Source organism: Passer montanus, unplaced genomic scaffold (assembly GCF_014805655.1).
Source record: "Passer montanus isolate IOZ18808 unplaced genomic scaffold, ASM1480565v1 scaffold14, whole genome shotgun sequence".
Lineage (NCBI taxonomy): Eukaryota > Metazoa > Chordata > Aves > Passeriformes > Passeridae > Passer > Passer montanus.
Window position 1 is genome coordinate 364,206 of NW_024360941.1, and position 22,078 is coordinate 386,283.

At 38.2% G+C, this 22,078-nt stretch overlaps 1 protein-coding gene across 1 annotated transcript in view; it reads right to left on the minus strand.

Moving 5' to 3' along the window:
• Positions 1 to 22,078, minus strand: part of TNKS (tankyrase) — a 125,518-nt gene that overhangs the window by 77,090 nt on the left and 26,350 nt on the right. The window contains exon 4 of the mRNA XM_039699835.1: positions 19,438 to 19,533. Coding sequence (XP_039555769.1) covers positions 19,438 to 19,533 — 96 coding nt within the window. The remainder of the gene's footprint in view (positions 1 to 19,437; positions 19,534 to 22,078) is intronic.

The following is a 22,078-nucleotide window of genomic DNA, read 5'->3' on the forward strand; positions in this document are numbered from 1 at the left end:
GCTAAAACTAGACTTCACCAGTATACAGAGAGGGATGGTGTTGCCTGCTTAAAGCCAGCTTTTCTGGCACACTCCAAAAGGCAAACAGCAGAGTATGCTAAGGGACTGCTTCAAAGTCATCTCGCAGTACTAAGAAAATTAACCTTTATGCCACACTCTCCCATAGTATACTTCCACTCAGCATACCAGTGTGAGAAGTCTAGCAATATGTAGCTGCCCTTCTCTGCCTATCCTAATACAGTTCAATAAGCTTCCTGGAGCAAGGATTGGGAAGAATCTGATGCTTCCAAATGCTGAAATCAGCATTTGTAAACAAAATGCCTGGGACAAAACCAGCAGCCTTGACATTGTAATAGCCTTTGTCAATACCATATTTATAAAGCTTAGCTACTTTAAAAAAGAAGTGATGCTTCCCACTGTAGTAGCTCTTACTTCAGCTATGTCTCAAATCAAAGTGAAAAACCTACAATTCACCAATTGATTTATACTCTAGACAGAAGTCCTTCTACCTTAACTAATATCTGGAGCTACCAGCATATAAGGAGCCCCAATTACTGGCTAGGACAGAAAAAAATACCAAGACCTGGACCCAGGTTACCTGTGCAACTTAAATTCTGACATTTCTGAGTATGTTCACATCTGTCTCTCAGCCTTAAGATATTTCTGCCATTTTCCTACCTCCCCCCATTCCTATATGCACTTCACTAAGTTTGAGTTTGGTTCAATTAAAGCAAAGCTACAAACAAACTTTTAGTTGTGCAGTTTCCCACCAGCAGATTACACATGTTTTCCAGAGAAGAGGTGTAACAAGAAGCAGCACTCTTGGAGAAGTGTTACCAAATGCTGTGACTGACCAACTGTCACTTGAAACATTTGGTGTTTTTATCTGGAGGAATCAGGAAATCATAGAAATATAACTTACACAGATTTTATTTTTTTTTCCAAGAGCGAAGATCCTAGTTCTTATCAGGAAAGAAATGCAAAGTAAATGCAACTAAAATCCAATTTGAGATTATACAGCACATACTACAGCATACTAATTGCTTCATGTTAATTGCTTCCTTAATTTGAAATTAATATGCCTATGACAACAGCAATTTTTTTAAAAAATCATCCTTGTTAACTGCTTTGTCACCTTGGTAAGTGGCCAAAGCAGTTCACTAACAACTACTTAACTTTATACACCCTATTTACAGTGAATGACCTCATAATTTGATCAGGTTATTTAACAACTCATGGTCAAGCTTGCTGGTGTGTATTTGCTTTGTTTCCTCAATTTCCCACCATTCTGATACCTGCAAGCATATTCTAGAGCATAGCTGGTACCTTCAGGAAGTCAACAGGAACAAATACTTCCAGCAGCAACAAAACATTCACCTTTCGACAATACCCGATAATAAGTTCTTTGGAGGTTTTGCAAATGAAAATTTTCAGAAACTTAGTGTCACTCAAACTGAAGGGGACTTCCATTGGGGCAGCTAAAGGCAAACCTCTGCATCCAGCACAGGCACCTGCCAAAACTGAAGATTCTGCACCAGCTATGGATATATTAAAACCATTCAACAGAAATATTTGGTTTCAGACACTGAGAAAACAACTTGTTCTTACTGTGTTGCCATTAAACCTTTTTTACTTTTTTTCAACTGCAAGAATGATCTAACTCTAGATCAGGCTGGCAAGAGAACTTGCAGAGTCTCCATCCTCGGAGCTTTTCAAAACCTGACCAGACAAGGTCCTAAGCAACCTGCTCCAGTCAACCCTGCTTTGAGCAGGTGGGTTGGACTTGATTATTTTCAGGGGTCCCTTCCAGCCCTAGAGCTTCTGCAATTCTGTGACATCAGACCAGATTTTAGATCTCAGATATTCAAACTATACAGTACAAAAAGGACATAAACCCATTAACTTTAACAGCAGGCTTACATAAAACAGCAATAAATGAATCTCAGGTATTTCTGGCTCCCAGGCAATTTAATATCTCTGTTAAACCAAAGAGCAAGTGACAACTAAGAAGGAAGAAACGAGATCATGCAGAATTGTTGAACTAAATAATTTCAGTGCTTCAATTTAAGCAGACTTTCTGAACAGACCTATAGCAAATTTCAATTTAAACTGCACAGCCTGACAACACTTCCTTGCTTTTCCTTTCAAATATGGGAAACCAGGACAAGCATTTATGGGATCAACCATCAGAAACAAGAAGAACATTCAGCAACAAGACAGGCAGGTCTGAACTGAGAAGACATTTTTCAGCAGCCTTCCAAAAATGCACCTCTATAGGTCCTGCAGCATGCTGGTATGAATACAATGCAGTGTCATGCCAAATCATGTCTTTGACACGCCCATGATGTTCTCAGAAGGACCACCCTGGGTAAGAGCTAGCTCACCTAAGCTTAGGTGAGCTAAAAACTGACTACAAATGTCTTGTAGTGAATATTCAAATTTACTGTTTTGTGCACATGGCCTGCAGCAAGACTATATTACCTACACCAAAGAGAGGCAAAAAAAACCTCCCCTGTACAAATCTTCCTAGACTTAACACTTTTGAGTGTCTTTGAACCAAAATTTTCCAGACCTAACAAATGATATATAGAACACCATTAACACAGGGCAAAGGAGTAACCTCCTGGTAAAGTATGCACTGTAGAAAAAATCACAAGATACTCTGGCACAAAGGAAAAACACAAGTGGCAACACCACATTAAGCCCTGGTAGCTGGATCTCAGAAAAAACCTTCACTTTCAGCAATCTTAATGATATCTGAGGCATTCAGATGACAGTTTGTTTCTCGGGTTAGGATTTCTTCTGGCACACTGGTATATCTATTTTAATAGGTCCCACCTTCACTGCAAATACATCGGCCTCTTCTTGCACCAGAAGAAGGCACAGGTGGATCCCTCTGTGCTTTCTCCATCACGGTATATACCCATAATGAATGGCTCTATACATATTAATCCTGAAAAACAGAATGGACGGGGAAACATCACAACAGACAGGGGACTATGTGCTTCCTAGTGACAGCTCATGGAGAACGGGAGGTGAGGAACATTTTAGAAGCATATTTGTGAACTCCTAAATTATTATTCTGGCTGTGATACCAAAATCCAAAACCTATTAGCTGAAGTACTAGCTGTGAAGCCTCTGGAAAATGTTAAGAGACTTACTGAGACAGGATGAACACCAGGAAATAAAACTTCTGGTAAGTAGTTACATAGCATGACATTTTCCTTACCCACTAAATGCAATACTTAACATCCTCAGCTTTATTTATATTTGCTCTATATGGAGGACTAAATGCTTACTTTAGAATAGAAAGTGCTATCCTAATTAGCATAAAATTCTGCTTTTAACATTATAGATGTTTTTGCTTACATAAGTACTAACAACCATCACTGCAGCAAAGCCAAATGAAATCTAGATATATTCTGAAATTATTACCAGACTGTAAAGCATAATGCAATAAATTCAATTCAATGCAATAAAATGACTAAAATTCACAGTAGTCAAAATATGTACATGCTGAATGCTAATGTAAAATTACAGCTCCTCTTCATGCACACTGTCAAATTACTATTACATTCTACATTAATGTCATTTTTGAGGAGCTGAAAGATCATGCTACTTATAATGACATAGACTGTGTCTTTAATTACAGATAAAACTCTCAAGAAAATCTCATGAATTATTGCAGAAAGGATCTATTTAAATTTTTTCGAGTAATATATGTTTCTTCCAAGGAGAGAAAAAGCTTGAGTAAATAGTATCATTACTTGCATTCAGTATTCATTCTTTTGAAAGCTCAAATCACAGAAATTTAATAATATTTCATGTCTTACTTCTGTAGAGGCAAACTATTTTCCAAGACAGTTAAGAATGTAAAATGTAAAATCCAAAATTCGTATTGTAAAAATGTTACCAAAAGACAACATGTAAAATATCAAAAGGTAAATCGCACAGTTTGGGGTCAATGGAGGTCTACCCATTTTTGCACAATCTCCAGTTATTCTAAGTTTTAATATGAAAATAGCCATTTGCAAATTTAGGCTGTTTTATTGTGAAAAAGAAGATATGAGAACCTTTCTTCACATCAATATGTTTGGTTTGTTTGTTTTAATGACAAATACATTGCAGAAGAATCACATTGCGGACAGAAGCAGAATGACTGATACATTCACACCACGGACCCAAGGGCCTTTCTGGAAGGGGCAGTATTAACTAACTGAGGTTAAACTCCAGATGGCTGTATTTCAAATTAGCCCGGCAGCAATGCATACACGGTACCCAGCAGCTGTCAATCATTACAACAGAGGCTCATTTGGGGAGCTGAAGTTAGCAGTGCTTTTAACAAGCCTGAGTCTCAGTGTGGGCAGTAGGAGACTCTGTCTGTCCAGCTTGCAGCGTGCAGGTGCCAAGGTCCGAGCAGCAGCAGGTGCTGCTGGGGTGGCCCCTCTGGGGAAGGACACGGGCTTGTCCCGTGCTGGACACGGCACTCAGAGCTGCCTCTGACAGACCCAGCGCTGCCCACAGCTGAGCCCATGGGCGGCACCGGCCGTGCCTCTGTGCTGATGTGTTTAAGAAAGGGTTAAAAACACTGCACAGCAGCTGTGAAAGAGGAGTGAGAACATGTGAAAGAAACTGTCCTGCAGACACACAGGTCAGAGAAAAAGAAGAGAGGAGGTGTTGCAGGTGCCAGAGAAGATTCCCCCCACAGTGCCAGAGCAGATATCCATCCACACTGCAGTCCATCAAGAACGTTCTCTAGAAACAAGGTGTATCAAATAGAAAAGTGAAGAAAATAAAAAGAGGGATGAAGGGAATATCCTCAGGGATCTCTTGCAATTTCTAACCAAGTGAAAGCTGTGAAAATCATAAAGGGACTGTAGGGAACTGAGGAAGGTGCAAGGAGAGACACACAGCGACATGAATGTTGCTGTCAGTATCCTCAGGGATCTCTTGCAATTTCTAACCAAGTGAAAGCTGTGAAAGCCATAAGATACAGTAGGGAACTGAGGAAGGTTTAGGGAGAGACACACAGCGGCATGAATGTTACTGTCCATTTCTTCTTTCCAAGGTCTGGACTTTGTTAGGATGATCAGTGCTTGCAGGTTTAATTACTATGGGTGCAACTTTTTACTGACAAGCAAAACTTTGTGAGCAAAACTTTGTAGAAACTTCCTTGGAATAACTGTATAAAAGATAATTGATCTGAGGTTTTAGTAAGGGAAGATGCAGTTGGTTTGCAGAGATAGCCCATTAGATTTATGGGTCAATTAAATACCAATGCTATTTCATTTCTACTTCTAAACACTTTGTCCAGACTTAACACAAGTATTGTGGCCCCATGTTCTGCCTAGGATACCGCTCCCAACACCCAGGTTGTCCTAACTCTCACAGACACAGCTATATAAATTACAATTTCCAAAGCCTGGGGATATGAAAACAATTTCCCAAAGAAGTGTTAAAAGGAAACAGCTAAAACCAGCTTGCTTATTGACATAGTGCTCTTCAGCCAACAATTATACATGCACAGAAGCATGGGAAAACTGAAGAGGAAAGATTCAACTCACAGGTGCTCTTCTGTGTTCTCAGAGAAAGGGGAAAGTATTTTATACTCAATTTTATCTACTGGATAAGTCTGAGGGAGCTGATTTCATATTTTATTTTATAAAATAGTTCTTGTTCACTGAGATAGCTTGTGTTTCTCACTTCTAATCTAGGCTCTAACTCTGCAACTTGCTTCTTGTGATCAGCTCTCAAAGATCAAACTTAGCTGACCTAATCCCACAATTTCTGTTGCCAAAATTCATTTCCCAAGCTCTTTAAAGGACTAATACATGCAACAATGAAAAATACATGAGCCACCTATGGTCTAATGAGTGCTTAACATTATGGAAACACTTATCACCCAAAGCAGCAGGATCTGTGGAGTCTGAAACAAAGCAGCAGAGAAATAAGCTTATTATCCATAAAGAGGGAAGACTAATCTTAAAACATTTCAGACTAATAAAATATCAGACACAGCCAACTTTTGTTATAAAAGGAAATTATTAAACCACAAGAATTGCAACACAGGATAAAACCTCCTGTAAGCTGTTGCAAGGAAAAGTAAAAATACCTCCAATGTCTGTAAATGGGATCTATAACACCTGTAACAAGTCTCCGGATCCTGTCTCTAAATCAGCATTGAAAACAACTATTCTACTCTGAACAAAAGTGTAGCTGTCTTTGTGGGACAAGAAAAAACATTGTGGAAAACAAAGGTTTCAGATACATACTAACTATTTAGGAGAGATAATCAATAGCATAGCACACATACTTTATGGTCTACTGTTTTACAATTCTAGTTCTGTAAGTGTTGCAACATGACAGAGCATGATTTATCAATGCATTTCCAAAACAAAAGGGTTTTACTTAACTTACAATACAGCTTGCCAGATGCATGAAAGATTTCCATTAATAATGTGGAACCAGTTCAAAATTTTGTGTCTTCGTGCAAGACTGACAATAGATTAACTATTATGTTAAAATTAGAAAGTGTTCAAGGCTACCAAGCAAGTAAAACACTTAATCACATAGTTCTTTTAAGCATAAGAACAGTTGCATTGCACTACAGGGGGAAGTTATGAAGCATATGATTAAATGCAACTAAATTGGGTACAAATTACAAAAAATGTAATTTTGAAATGTCTCTAAAGCACACTGGAAACAAATGGGCTTGTGAGACATGGAAAACAGTCTTTTTTTGCCAGAGTTTGTCTTTCGTGTATGGAAGATGTAAAGATAAAGGAAGACAACAGCTGCTGCATTTTCAAAGACACAGATGACTTCTTACTTCCCAGCGAGGTCAAGTTTTTTAAAATCACCTCAAAAAATATTACATAGAGGTTCAGCACAAAGCTTGATACTAAGCTAATTTTTGCTATATAATGAACTTTGAACCTTCATGCAAGTCTGATAAGCAGCCACGTACAAATAACAAATTCAGTCTAATTTTAGAGAAAACTCCTATATCTCAGTAAAAAACATCCACAAGAGACTGACAATAGCCCCCCCCTCCCTAGTAAATACTTCCCTACCCTTGGAAAAGCAGTAAAAAACAAAAACAAACAAACAAAAAAAAACCCCAAAAAAAACAAACAAAAAACCCAAAAAAACCAAACAAAAAACTCCACAAAGAAATAAACAGGAAAAAGAAACAAAGAGAAAAAAAACCAAAATCAACAACTAAACAAAAACAAACAAACAAACAAAAACCCCAAAAAAAACAAACAAAAAACTCCACAAAGAAATAAACGGGAAAAAGAAACAAAGAGGAAAAAAAACCAAAATCAACAACAGCAACAAAAAAGTGCAGCAATTACCCTCATCGAGTAGGCAAGAATGAGCAATAAGTATGAGAAGAAGAAATCTCATCCTAGACAAAACAACTCTAGTCATGAGATAAGAAAAAATAAACTAAAAAAAAGAACTTGTGAAATTTGAAAATAAAAAGCAGCAATGTTCATTTCTAATCTCTTCTAAAAAGAGACCAAAGATATGGTGAGAAAAAAGGCTATTTTTCCTTGTCCCCCTTGTGCTGCTTGGAGTGAGGAGAAATAAACACAGGAAGATTTTCAAGGCTTGTGCTATGCCCTTGAATTCTCAGAGGTTCTTGCCAATGCTACCACGAAGAACCACATGCCCAAAGTGGAAAACTGCACTGCAGTGACTGCAGGAGCTGTGGGACAAAGCTAAAGGGGAAAGAGATCTTATGCTCATCCCAGGATTTGACATGTGAGGCCCCATTTCCACAGGGAGCACCAAGCCAAACATCCTGCAGCTAAGAAGTATGTTGGGCAGAGAAAAAAGAAGCTGACTCACATCAACACATATGGTTTGAAGGGCAAGTTCTGCCTTTTCATATCTTAACACAACAGTTTCATAAACAACCATCATGGATAATGCTCAAAGTTAGTTAAAATCTCAATCACACTCTCTGCAGCTCAGAAATTTAACTGCAATATTTAAAGAAAAAACCCACCATGTTTCTTTGTTCATGAAGACAATAAAAATAGAAAATGCAAAACAATGGGTCTGCATGCTCATTACTCTTGATAGAAAATATTGCTTTGACTTGCATTATTCCTTTATACCCACATATCATACTTCTAAATAACTGCACACAGAGGAAAAAAAAAACCAAACCAAACACCTTTTACAAATAACTTGCTGCATTTTATAAAATCTGGAACAAGGCTTTGTCTCCTCACCAGATGTGGACTACAGCCACTGCCTTCATGTTACCCCTTCTACCCCAGAGGAGAACAGCACCCACTGCATCCTTCACTGGAATGGTTTCCATCGCCCTTCCCAATATGGTGAGCATTGTGGCCCTGCTTCAGTATGTTCTGAATAAAGCCCAGCTTAACCCTACATCTTTCTTGGATCATAGCTAGAGTGGCTCAGCATCTGGCAGGATTGAGACCTAAGGATATGCAAGAAGAAATTAGCAATTTCCATTTAAATGCTAATACTTATTCTTCCCAGTGAAAATTGAAGTATAACAAGTGATTCCTCAGCACACAGAAAGAACCTTGATTGTTATTTAATGATCACAACGAATAGTTAGAAAGCATGAAATGAAGCTAATAAATCTTCTGTTGAGCCTGACATTTTCAACAAACAAAAGTACTCAAAGTTTCCAAAAACAGTTCCATCCAATTTTCTTCATTTTAGACTACATCTTCCATGTTCTTCAGTTACAGATCCACATATGGGCACTGCACAAATTAAACTGAAACACCCAGCTACTTGAACAATTTTTTTAAATTTTCCTTTTAGTGCTGCCTGGACAATATAAAATATATTGTGTTCTACAAAGTTCAAGTTCATACACCAGCACTATCCAACACAGCATCTGTTTGCCTTTCAATGATAAATTAGGAAATTAGACAAACACTATAGAAGCAGGTTTTTTTCCTTGCTCACTGCAGCCTCCTAGGAGGATATAAATAGAGTTTGGTTTGTTTAGAGTTTTAGAATAGAATATAGCTTAAAAATGCTAAGTACAGGTAAGCTGGGGATAATTTTTATTTGACAATTAAGTAATTTTAACAATTAATTAAACCATTTAATATTTTTTTTAAATACTCAGTCATCCAGACTGCTTTTTCTTTCACCCCTGCAAAAGGGAAAGATAAAACAAAGTTCCCCAGACTCCAAACTCTGTGACTTCAAACTTAGTAGTCAATACTTACATTATTTGTGACAGCTTGAATGAATCAGTCAGTTAAATGGCTCCTTAATTTAACAGAAACTTCTTACTTTATTAATAAACTTGTACCACTAAAATATCTGTTCAGAAAGAAGCACATTTCTAGAAGCCTCTTCATGCACCAATGGAAAAGAACAATGAGACTTCAGCTACATAAAAACAATACTGTCATTACCTAATCCCACAAGTGCCTCATTTTTGTTGATAATATAAACACACATGCACATATGTGTGTGCACATGAGAATTACAACACTCCTACACACTACAGCGCGGATATAAAACAACATAAACTCTCTCCAGAGTTAAAAGCATATGTAAAATACAACAGAAGCAAAGCAGTTATTTCATTCTTACAAGTGGGACATTCTTTACATGGAGATACATGCATCAAGACTCCACACTAACACTCCATAGGATGCCATAGTCAGCTGCAGAGGGGTTTCTGGAATATTTCTAGAAAGAAAGTCTCTTACAGGCTCCAACTGTTCTCTGCAACCTGTCCAACAAGGAAGAGGTCACAACCATTTGCTTTAGATGACCTTCCTCCCCCTTCCCTCTTCCATGTACTGCCCCTCCAACAGAACAAGTTGCGTGGATGGCCTCAAGTGTTTGGACACCGGGCTTGTGTCATGGCACAAAAGACGAACATCAGACCCGTGGTCCTTGGCCTGTGTGACAGTGTAAGTAACATGACACTAAGAATAAGCAGCACCTACCTCTTCATCTCTTGAAAGTTTTGTATATCAAAGAAATATCTAACCCATGGCCACATGAAATATAAACTGCATCTGAGTCTGCTGAATCAGATCATCTCATCAAATAAGTCAGGTCAATTCCATTTCCATTACATATTTCTACAATTATAAAAGTTCTCTATGCCAATTAATTTTGAAAGACTTCAAGATAGGTGGTCTCAGCACAGCACCACATGAAAGCAAAACAAGCTTCACTCAAGAAATGATGCTTTACAATAAATCAATGGTAGACAGAGCTGGTAGCATTTGTGATAGCTGCTAGGAAACTAAAGGTTACTTAACAACTGTTATTTAAACACTAGTTCCCAATCATAATGCGGCCAACTTTGAATCCCTCAGGCTGAAATTCTTGCTTATCTCAATCTAGATTTTTTTAAAAATTATAAGTTCACCACATCTGTAAGACAAAGAGTGTTTGTGCTCTCCACAAAGCTCATACATAATTTTTTATGTATTTGAATACAATATAGAACTCTTCTACTCTCTTTGAGAAGAAACTTTACTATCTAGATATTTTAAAAGAGAGACTTGATTGATCCAAGAGTTCTGCCACATTCCAAACTTAGAAGAAATGCCTAGTATGGCCAACCTGATAATCCAAGCCCATATGTCTAAACTGTTGAAGACTACAGCTAGGAATACACAGATCCAGGGAAAAGTGAGTGATACCTACACAAATAAGGGACAGGAATAAAGGAGAGTGCTGGGGAAAGTCTAAAAAAGGTGATGCTATGGGAATCTATTTATATTAAAACACATTTCCCTCCAATATCTGGTTGACTTTCCACGCATGCTAAATTAAATGTGTCTGTATGTGCATTCCACTATGACCATACCACTTTCACAGGATCCCTGACTGACTCTCTGCATTCAGTATCATGAATAAGGACACCACAACGAACTAAATCTTACCTGCAGGACACCTGCTCTATTTATAAATGGGAAACCACATAGAAACTGCTGGAAGGAGCAACTTAGCAGAATCCAGTGCCCATCAGCAATCAGTCTGTGACAGAGCATCCTAAGGTGAAATGGGATATCCAAGACAAATACACATGGTGTGCTTCACGCCCAGCAAAAGAGCAATACAAAATCTGGGGCATGGAAGTTGCAAAGGGCTTCAAACAAACTCACAGAGCACCGTTACAGTCTTCAGTACAAATTGTCTGATCTACAAGAATCAGTCCCTTGAAATTTCAAGAGTATTAACTCCTTGGCAAAGTCCTACACTTGAACTTAAATTACATCAAACACATGTGTAGTTAAGTTAAAGGGGACACACAGTTTCTGACCCAACACAGTGCCCTATGCTGCAGAGGACTTGAACTGCATCCTGTGCCCATTCCTCATGACAGCAGGAGCACCTCTCAGGTGGCAAGAACACACTCACTGTCACCACAACAAATTTGGTGCAGCAGCTGTGTACAGACAGAGTGCCCAGCGCAGCCACACTGTGCAGTCTTGATTCCTCCCAAGAGCACAGTCATCCATCCTGCTGAATGAGGCAGTGGGGAACAGTATGCAGTCTTACAAGCAGTCTGTGTCCTAACACATGCATACAAAGGCAAAATTAAGACTGTCTGCCTCTCCCATTTCCTAGTCCATATATTTTCCTTACGCAACATTAACGTTCTTTTAGATTCATCTGTTAAACCTGGAAAAACATCAACTTCAATGTTTTGCGCATAAAATCAAACCCCACAGATTTCAGCTGTGACTGGCTCATGGCTTTCAATATTTAAACAAAGAAAACAAGTATCAAAGCCTGTTCTAGAAGCTACAGTATGAGATATAAAAGCAATGGAAGCTTTTCTATGCAGGAAGTGTCCTGCTAGCTTAAAATTCTTTCCTAAGAGTTCTATGCTTGCTTACAGGCTAAATTACATATTAGAATCAAGCATACACAAAAACTACATTAAAATAATGAAAATTGCAGCATGACTTTCCTACTTACAAACAGAACTAAATAAATGAGTAGCTATATGACACAACATTCTCCATCCCCTCAATTCTTACCACTGCACCTGGCTTATTATCACATGCAGTATACAGTGGGAAATTTTGGTACAATAATCCAGGAAGGTTATCTATGAACAATGGAAAAATGTAGTAGAGACCAAAACTGTATTTGGTCTTAAGACTGGCAGAAATTCCTATGAAAATCAGAAATGTACAACACAGAATATTAAAAAACCCCAACAAACAAAGCTTAAACTTAGCAACGAACTAAATTACCTAATCAACATTTAGAAAAGAAAAAAAGTCAATAAAGTATAACGTAGGTCAGTGCTAAAGGCAGAGCAACAAAAAGAAGAGTGTTCTGATGCACTATGGAAACAGAAAGGTTTCTTACATATTTCTACTATTATTTTTCCTAGGGCAGCATGAAAAATATATTTTGTATTCTTTACTTACAAGCTATGGAGATCCTACTTGTTACTCTGTCCATATGAATAACAATAAACCCTGGGAAGAAATGGTTTTTTCAGTTTGATGTTGTAAAATTTCAGTGTGAAGTATAGGCTAAATAAATTTCTGTACATTAGGTTTCCAAAAGCTTTCAAAGCATCCACAACTCTATATAACAGCAGAACTGGGAAACAGAAAACCAAAACACCTGATTTAGGTCCTCTGTGAAAACTCTGAAAACGTCATTTGTTCCTCTGGCTACTTTAGAGTTTGATTCCATTTGAAGAGTAAATACTACTGAACTGTTATAACAGTAAAAAGAAAATAAGAGTGAAAATTCTTGCCAGGGGGATGGTGTAAATTAAAACCCTGCTTTTCATAAAAGCACCAATCCTAAATCCCACAGCACCTCTTCTTACTTGACTACCTACACAACAAACTACAGACTTTTAACTCCTTGCCTAAATTGAGGTTACAAAGAATGAAAAGTTGCCGGATCTAGGCTGACACCCACATTCCAAAGAAGCCACTTCAAGATACACATCTAAGCTTAAACACAAGATAAGGATAATAGTACTTGACTCTAAAATATGGAGCAGGAGGAAAGAGAGAAGCTCTCATTATCCTAAAATTAAGCCCTATGAAACAAGCATCCAGAGCTGAAGTTACAACAGGAAGAAATCTAAGAAATTGACTTTAGTGAGCAGACCATACACATCAGCTCACACAAATCCTTGCACAAGTCCCTCAATAAGAGATTAAAGAAATTACTCATTTATGGAATCAGAACCAAAATACTTCAGACACTTAAAAGCTGGTATAACTTGTTTCCTTTAGGATAAAATAGACTGCAACTTGTATTAAATAACCTACCACACTGAAGGAAATATTTAAATTATATAATTACCAGAGAAAAAACAGCAGATGCTAGAAGGACCTAAAAGAAACCGAGGGAATGAGCAACAAAATGGAGAACTGACAAAGCAATAAACACTGCATGCATAATATAAATCACCTAGAATTATACTGGAATATAAACTACAAACTTCAGAATTCAGAATTGCTTTAGAGGCTCCCATAAACCATTTAGCTCTTTTGCAATCAGAGAGGTAATAAAAAACAAACTTAGCCTGAATAAAACTGGAATAACAAAATGCCATGAAAGCTATTAAATCATCCCTCCAGAAGTCAATGGAATGCTGTACCAGAGCACAGTGCTCAAATCAAGATACGTTATCTTGAAATAATAATGCAGTGCTGGAAAGCAGAAAGAGAATCGGTGATTCCAGCAGTACTGCCAAAGCTCAACTTCCTTTTCACTGAGGTGAAACTTCCTATGTCCACATTCTAAAGATCAAGAACTGCTCTGCTCAAAGAAGAAATATAGAAGAAGGGCACACCAAGTATGGCACAATGTCTAGAACAAAGAGAGGACTGTTTCTTCCATGTTCTTCTCAATGAGAAGAAAAAAGCAAACGGTTTCTTTTCAGTTTTAGAACTGAAATGTTACCATGCCATAACTGGGAGAAGATGGCATTTAACTCCTGGCTTGCTAAGCAGCCTGTGCTCTTTCTTCAAAGAGGAAAATGAAAACTGTACATTTATAAATACATCAAGATAGTTATCATTATGATATTATCTAAAAACACAAAACAAGATTTAAAATCTATAAACCTAGAGCTTCTAGACAAGGGCCACCAAAATGGTAGACTTTATGTTCCAGGTCTGTGCCACAAGTACCATTTTCCCATATCTTTCCAAAGACTGGAAAAGCAATGGCTCCAGCATTCCCAAAGGAAAGCTGATATTGCTCATAATGCTCCAGGAACTAAATGTAACAGACCACCATGGACTGCAAATGTAAAATCATCATATGGCATTCATACCAGTGAATTAGAGCATATGGTTTATTTCCTCCTCTAAGGTCCTGGTAAAAAGGAAGAGTAAACCTACCTGAACACTAAACAAGTAACAATCACAAAAACATACATTCAAAGCTCAAACAAGTTCTGGCAAAGGCTTTCAGACCTCTTGCTTCAAGGTATGCACCAACAGCTTATATGAAATAAGGTGAACGTTTTCTGCAGGTCAACGGTATTCCTCAACTGTGGGATTTCTTGCTCTGTTCTGTAAGGCAGCAGATCCAGTGTTACCATCCAAGAGGACAATAGGCCAGACAAGTGAGTGGCCCAAACCCTTCTAGCAGCATCTGCTCTCCTTACCATGAAATCACTTTTTCTTTTGTACTGATGTTTTTTATACAGTTTAGTAAAGATAGAAGCTAAACCTTGTCAAAATGATCTGATTTAGTACACACCATGTAAGAACTACATCAATTAAATGAAAGCAAGAGGTTAGCAACTCCCAAAATGAAGTGCTGCTGTCTCTCTGGAAGGCCTTCAGTGTCCTAGGAGTACCTAGAAGGAAGTAACACCAACCCAAAAGGAAATAGTTCAGGATTTGAGACAGTCAAGCTGTAAAGGTGCCACAGGAAAAACAAAATTAACAAACTAAAATTTCTTCTCTTACTGCTATTTTTAAAATAGTAAGTTGTACCTAAAATTCATTTTCCATTCTCTGAAGTTCACTAAACTTATTGCAATGAAAAATCAGATTTTTCTCTTCCTTGCAAGCAAATTACACATAAATGGCAGTTCACTTCAAAAAGAATTGTGCAAATATATTTCAATACATGAACTATGCTTCCTGCTTAAATTAAAAAGTTGACATGACAAACAGATGAAAACATGGATCCTCATTAACACCTCTAGTAACCTCAGCCCAGCTATATTTTCACTTATCAAGCTGTCCTTCACATCCAAAAAACTCAAGTAATAAACGCTCAATAGGACCTAAAGCACTTTGTAAAAGACATTATTTCCATAGTAAACAGGAAAATCAGAGTCTTGTTTAACTTTGAAAATTGATTCTATTAACAAACAAGACATTATTTCTCAACTAAGAAATCTTCCTTTAATCTAGAGATGGAGCAGTTTTCAGACTTTTTTCATTTTGATCTTTTTCAAGGGAGTAATCCTTGAAACCAACAAAAACCAACCCCACAAAACGCTGGAATGAAGCAGACAAAAATATATTATCCAACAAAAATGCCTTCAGCTCCTGCTAACAGCTCCTTTGGAAACTGCTCAACTACAAAGAACAACTATTCACACAAAGAAAGCATTTCTGAATAGCAGATAATATGAGGGATAAGTGGCAGGAAAGCATCACTGTGTGGAAAAAAAACCCCAAAAATATAATTCACATAATTAACAATAGTGTTGGCTCATCATGTACTGTATAAAAGGATGTTAATTTTTAAAGAGGCAACAGTCAGGGTAAGAAAATAATGAAGACTAATATGACCAGCAGTGCAAAAGCTCCCAAAGGCCCTGTTTTGGATGGGAGAGCCACACTGTTATGGATGGCAACAAAGATGAGTTCCCATCTCAGAAACCACACATCCCAAAGACAAACTAAAAAAAAAAATAAACTAGGATATTAATCTGGTGCATTTAACAGTTCTTGGATGTCCTTAGATATAATATGTTTTTGGAGCCTGTAGTACCACTTCAGCCTAGAGAAAAAGAGGACTATAACCATTTTCCTGACAACATGATTCAGGAACAGTATGGGATGCTAAGTAAGAAGAAAGAAAATATTCACCCTCTCAAACACGAAGTGCTCGGTTCACACAAATGCTGCCTATCCTGCAAAATGAGGAAAATAGGCTACTTTCCAGGTAGTAAAAAGCAGATTCCTCAATTATGTAACTTTTTTTTTTTTAAGAAGATGGTAGTGGGTCTTTAATTTCTATATAATTTCCTTTATTCTACAAAGAAATTTTCTAAGTCCATTTCCATCAAAATATTAGACTTTCATCTGCATTATGTATGCTTATAAAACACATATTTTAAGAGGATGTTGCAGGAAAATGGCTGGAAGTCATGCCAGAAACTACTGCATTACATGTCCTTTCTGCAATCTAGGTGAAAAGGAGAGTATACAGTATTCTAGTCTGGAAGACAGAAAAGAACAAGTCATTGTGAATTGAGCATTTGCTGCCAGAACAGCAGAAAGGCTTTAATGCAGCAGGAATTTCCCTTTTAAAACACAGAGAATTCTTTGTCAAATTGAAAAGGTTTAATCAATTACCAGCAAGTTTTCTGTTTACTTTTGCTGTGCTGGAGGTCAAAGGGACACTGTAATCACAGTTCATTCGCAAAGCAATTAACACAGATGCACGAACCTATGCAAATACTTGGTTAAAAAAGTTTTAAGAAGAACCCGTGTTCTTCAACAACCAATACAGCAGCAGTGTGGAAAAGTCTATTATGTCATATGATCCATCATGATTCCTATGAGGAAAGGCTGAGAGAACTGGAACAGTTCAGCCTGGAGAAGAGAAGGATTTGGGGTGACTTAATTGTGGACTTTTAGTACCAGGGAGCCTACAAGAGAGATGGTGAGAGACCTCTTACAAGAGAGTGTAGGCATAGGACAAGGGGAAATGGATCCAAACTGAAAGAGGGTAGGTTTAAGTTGGATGTTAAGAATAAATTCTTTACTGTGAGACTGGAACAGGCTGCCCAGAGAAGTTGTGGATGCCCCACACATGGAGGTATTTAAGGCCAGGTTGGATGGAGCTCTGAGCAACCTGGTTTAATTAAAGGTGCCTCCTGTCCACAGCAGGGGGGTTGGAACTAGATGGTCTTTAAGGTCCCTTCCAATCCAGGACATTCTATGACAGACACAGATAGAAAAAGGAATCAAAAATAGCAATGAGAGCAGCCTTGACATGCATGCTGCTAAAAGATGCAAATACAGTAACAAATTACAGACTGTGCTCCACTTCCAAAAGCTCTAAATATGAGCATTCCTAAAACCCCACCATTCAATACTAAATACTGAAAATCAAGTTAATATATCCTCCTCATCCTTAATCCAGTAATACCTTTAAGTTCTGATGCACCTAATTGCAAAGCATTGCTGTAGCTAAAGATTATCCCCAGTCAGATCCTAAGAAATCCCTTAAGCCTCCTTCTTCCAGAGGGATGAAGCAATACCTGAAGGTAACAACATATGGAAAATGCATGAGAAATAGCAGCCTAACAGAGATAGTATAAAACAGGGCAACACCCAGAAAAATACAGCTCTTAATAGCTCCATTTAAATGACATCTCCAGTGTTAGGTTTTTCAGTTATTGTGCATCACATGGCAGCTACAGCCCTGTTTGCACAGCCTGGAACTCAGGTACACAGCACAGAGCCCTGCGTAGCCAAGAGCCACCTTGAGGACAAAGCTGATAAAACAAAAGCTGATTTTCTTGCTGGGAAGAACAAACACATATAAAAATGATGCTTCTTATGAACAACTCAACATGTTTATAGCACCACGTGTGTCTCCAAGCACAACCTGGTAACATCCACTGGCTGCAGACAGCTTCAGTCACTGATGTCATGTGTGAGGCACTAGGGGCGAGCCCAGAGACAGGGGCTGGCTGCATTTCACAGGATGTTCTCAGAGGGCTGCTTCAAATTCATCTCCACTTGTCTGCTATGACACAGTGCCCCCTCCTCTGCCTAAAGCACAAGGTGATCCAGTGCCCAGAGAAATCAGTGGAGCAGACATGAGGTCACAGACTTTCCTAATCTTCTACGATCCTCTGAAGATCAGCTTGGGGCTTGTAACCTGAAGAGCAGCTTGGGGCTTGTAACCCCCACACTGCAGGTATGTCAAGTTCCCCACAAGTAAATGGCATATATCCGTTAACACTTCTGAGGTACACTGACTCCCTGCTGCCCTCTCTATCTTCAGCATCTGTACAACTGCACCCATTAACAGCCAAAAGTCAGATTAACCTGCTTAGCACAGCTAACAATAGTGTTAACACTGTAGGAATGTGTTTAAATTTGACACAGAGTAATTAAAGTAAATCATATGTATTTAAAGTACACTGTTCCAAAGGCACTCTCAAATCACTGCAGCGCTGTAGATAATTATGTATAGCACTCAGTGCACTGAAGAAAGATGATGAGGAAATGTTCTTGACAAAGTGAAGTGAGCTGGTGTGCTCGGAACATAATCTGAAGAAAGAATATGGGTGTTTCATAGCACATAACCTATAAATTAAGCTGTCAATAAAAAGAGAGAGAGAATAGGAGAAATAAAGGCAAAAGAAGAACAGCTATTCCTTTAAATGAACCTCAGCTGCTGAATCCCTTTCTATAAATCTAACTGTATATATTTTAAAATTCAATATTACTTTGTTTTAAGCATTATTTCCTAGATGACAAAATCAGCACAGAGGATCATGTATTTCTGATACCGATTTGACAGGCAACTATATTATACTTTTCATGCTCACTGGTATGCCACAACAGTTAATTTATAAAAGAATCAAAGCTCTGTAAAAACCAAGTTATATCTGTAGGATATTTTCATGAAACATTGTTTTGCAGCTAACAGCTCCTAAAAACGGAAAAAACTGGTAGATGAGAAAGGGTTCAACCCAAAATGACTAACAAGGAAGAGGAAGGAAAGCACAGCATGTGAATCTGCAGCAAAATCTAACGTAAGTATTGATCTCTGCAATCAGTAGCAGGTTGTCTTTCAGATCACAGGTACTTTTATAGTTACACAAACGTCCTTGCTTGCCTAACAGTGAAGGTCTTAAAACAATTGACCTGATTTTTTTCCTATTTTTTTTCAGGTGCTAGGGAGATCCTGTTCAATCTGTCTATTGGATATCAATTAAAAAGAAAAAATCGAGAGAAATACAGTAAATAATAAATGATATTGTAACAGAAAATCACAGCACTAGCATAAGTAGAATAAGCAAACCTATAGCAGCACAGCAGATTAACAACAATTACATCAACATGAAGTCTGGTAAAAAACCAGTTTTTAAAATGCTCTTACACAACAGAAAATCTGGAAATGCAGAAGGCTCTTCTGATGCTGAACTTATACACACAAAATAAACTCAGGTTACAGTGCTGAGAGATGTATGCATCTTACCCGTGAGTACAGCTTTTGCTGAAGGGTCTGCCAGATCCAGTGCAGATTTCCCATCGGTGTTCCGAATGTTTGGATCAGCTCCGTGCTGCAGCAGCACTGTGCAGGGAAAGCAGAAACAGTATCTTACCTCAGGTATACACAGGTTATTTACTGTTAAGTGTCTCCTCGGCATGATGAAGGCATAAACAAACATTGCACAATTTTCTTTATTTTTCCTTCTGTTTTTTTCTCCCTCTCTCTCCCTTTTTTTTTCTTTTTTTTTTTTTTTCTTTTTTCTTCTTTTTTTTTTCTTAAGCACTGCAGCAAAGGCTCTTCTCCGGACTAAGGCGAAGTTGGCAAGTTAAGATAGAGTAAGACCACATGACTTTGCATGATAAACATGAACCCTGACTCTCTTGCAATAGTCGGGTTTGGGCTCCTCCTGACAGCTAGCTGGTATGCTGTGCATTCACTGACTCACACTGGGAACTCTGCTGTGGAACCTGCTTCTGCCTTTACTACCACTACTGCTGCTTGTTACCACTCCTGCTCCTTTTCCAGCTGAATATTCCAAGTTACCCCGCCTCTACAAGTCAGCAATACTCCAGCCTTTCAGTGGCTCATCACTTGCATAGGAAACCTTAACCATGGCATATCAGCTCACCTTCAAGAAGTGTAACAAATAGGGTGAGATTTGTAACCTGGTACCCTGCAGACTGGATGCTCAGAGGTTGTTATACTCACTGGTATTTCTTTTCCCTACTAAGCCTATAAACACATGAAAGTTCAAATACATAAAACACTTAGAATACAATATACAACCATAAGGCTAGGAACACATTGATACAGTAAACTATCAACTAGAAAAGTTCATTTAAAAAAATCCCAGTATTTCACCTGTGAACCCTTTTGATCAGAAACAACATAATGCAATACAGATCACCACCAAGACATTTTGTACAGAACTGGAAAACAAAGCCCACGGGAACAGAGGCCTAATAAAAAGGCCCCAAATGTCATGCAAAATAAGCACAACATATTACAAATTCAGAGCAACACACTTATTTTGTACAAGAATGAATAACAGAACACTATACAGAAACTCAGGTCAAGGCGATGAGTAATAAAAAACAGCTGACATTTATGGTTGCTCATGTAACAACATTCGTTGAGATACAGCTGGACTGAAGAAGTCAAGACAAAGAAATAGTTGTAAACAGTTTTTGTAATTAAGGGTATAAAAATACTTCACATACAGAATTCTCCAGAAAAAACATAATCCAATTCAGGACAAAACTAATTACTGATACTGCATATATACGTATATATACACACACATACATATTTTAAAAAACTTTATTTAAAAAAAAACTTTAGCCAGGAAACACTTTTCAGAAAACCTTTTTTTCTAAATTAAAAATTTAACTGGTAGTATTGTTTTTATTCAAACCTCTTTTCTTATACATTTCTGACTTCAAATTCTTTAAACATGGCCAAATTTGATGTATTTTAACTTACAAGGTGCAATGCTACATGCTTGCACCCAAGCTGAATTTTTGCAGAAGTCTGGTGCTTCACTGAAGTAAGTTGACTTATCATATGCTTTGACAAGAAAGCACAACTGCCTGATATTTTTGAAAGAAGACTCAAGAAGGAAGCCTATGAAAAAACCTAAACTTTTTTTGTTTGGTGGTGGGGTTTTCTTCCCCTGTGTCAAGACAAAAACACCAAAATAGGGGGGAGGAGAGAAAAAAACCAGCTAGCACGTGCTCACTGAATCTTGTCAGGATCTAGCACCTACGTTTCTGAAGAGACCATCTGTGCCATGCATGCTACCACCCACTGAGAGATCTTACTCACGGACAGGTTTGAGACTGAGCCAGCCTCTCAAGCCACTCAGGCATATTCCAGTAGGAACAGGCAAACAAGACCTTTTGCAGATTATTTTTAACACAACAGGCAATACAGGAACTGAGTATGGAAAGACAGATTCTGTATGTCCCATCTCCCTTCCCTTGGACCCTGTTAGTGACTCTCTATGCCTGGGAAGAAGGAAGCCATTTGTCCGAAGAGGCACCAGTGTAGGAGTAGTAGCCTGAAAGACATTACCAGCAACTAATTGTCTAGTTTCTCTAGTTCAAGAGAAAGCAGGCAGTACAAAATACTGAAACACAGCACCACAGCACTGACCAGACCAGAAGGCAACAAAGGATTCACATGGCAAAAACCTCAGACAAAGAGCTAGGGGAGCAAACTGAAAAAGAAGATGTGGCAGGGGAAAAGATAACAGCCCAGAAAAAAAGTCCATGAAGAAAGACCAAGAGAGAGGATTGATTGGGATCTGACCCGTTCAGAGGTTTGGACTAGCATGTGATGCCAAATTGAGGCAGGTTAGGGCAAGAAAGCTGACTTTAAAAAATGCTAGGTAACAGATGTAGAACTCTCAAAGGCATATACAACTGCCTGAGCTCAGTGTAAAAACAGAAGCACATTTTCAAGTCTCTTGATTCTTCCATCCTGTGCAAACCAATCCAGAGTGCTTCCCTGCTACTTCTGCTGGCACACACAGATGACGACACACACTACTGCTTCCAGCTCTTCTCCTGGTCAAATGACAAAGTGTAGTGTATCTAACCTGTTCAGTCATGCTAATGAACCATGA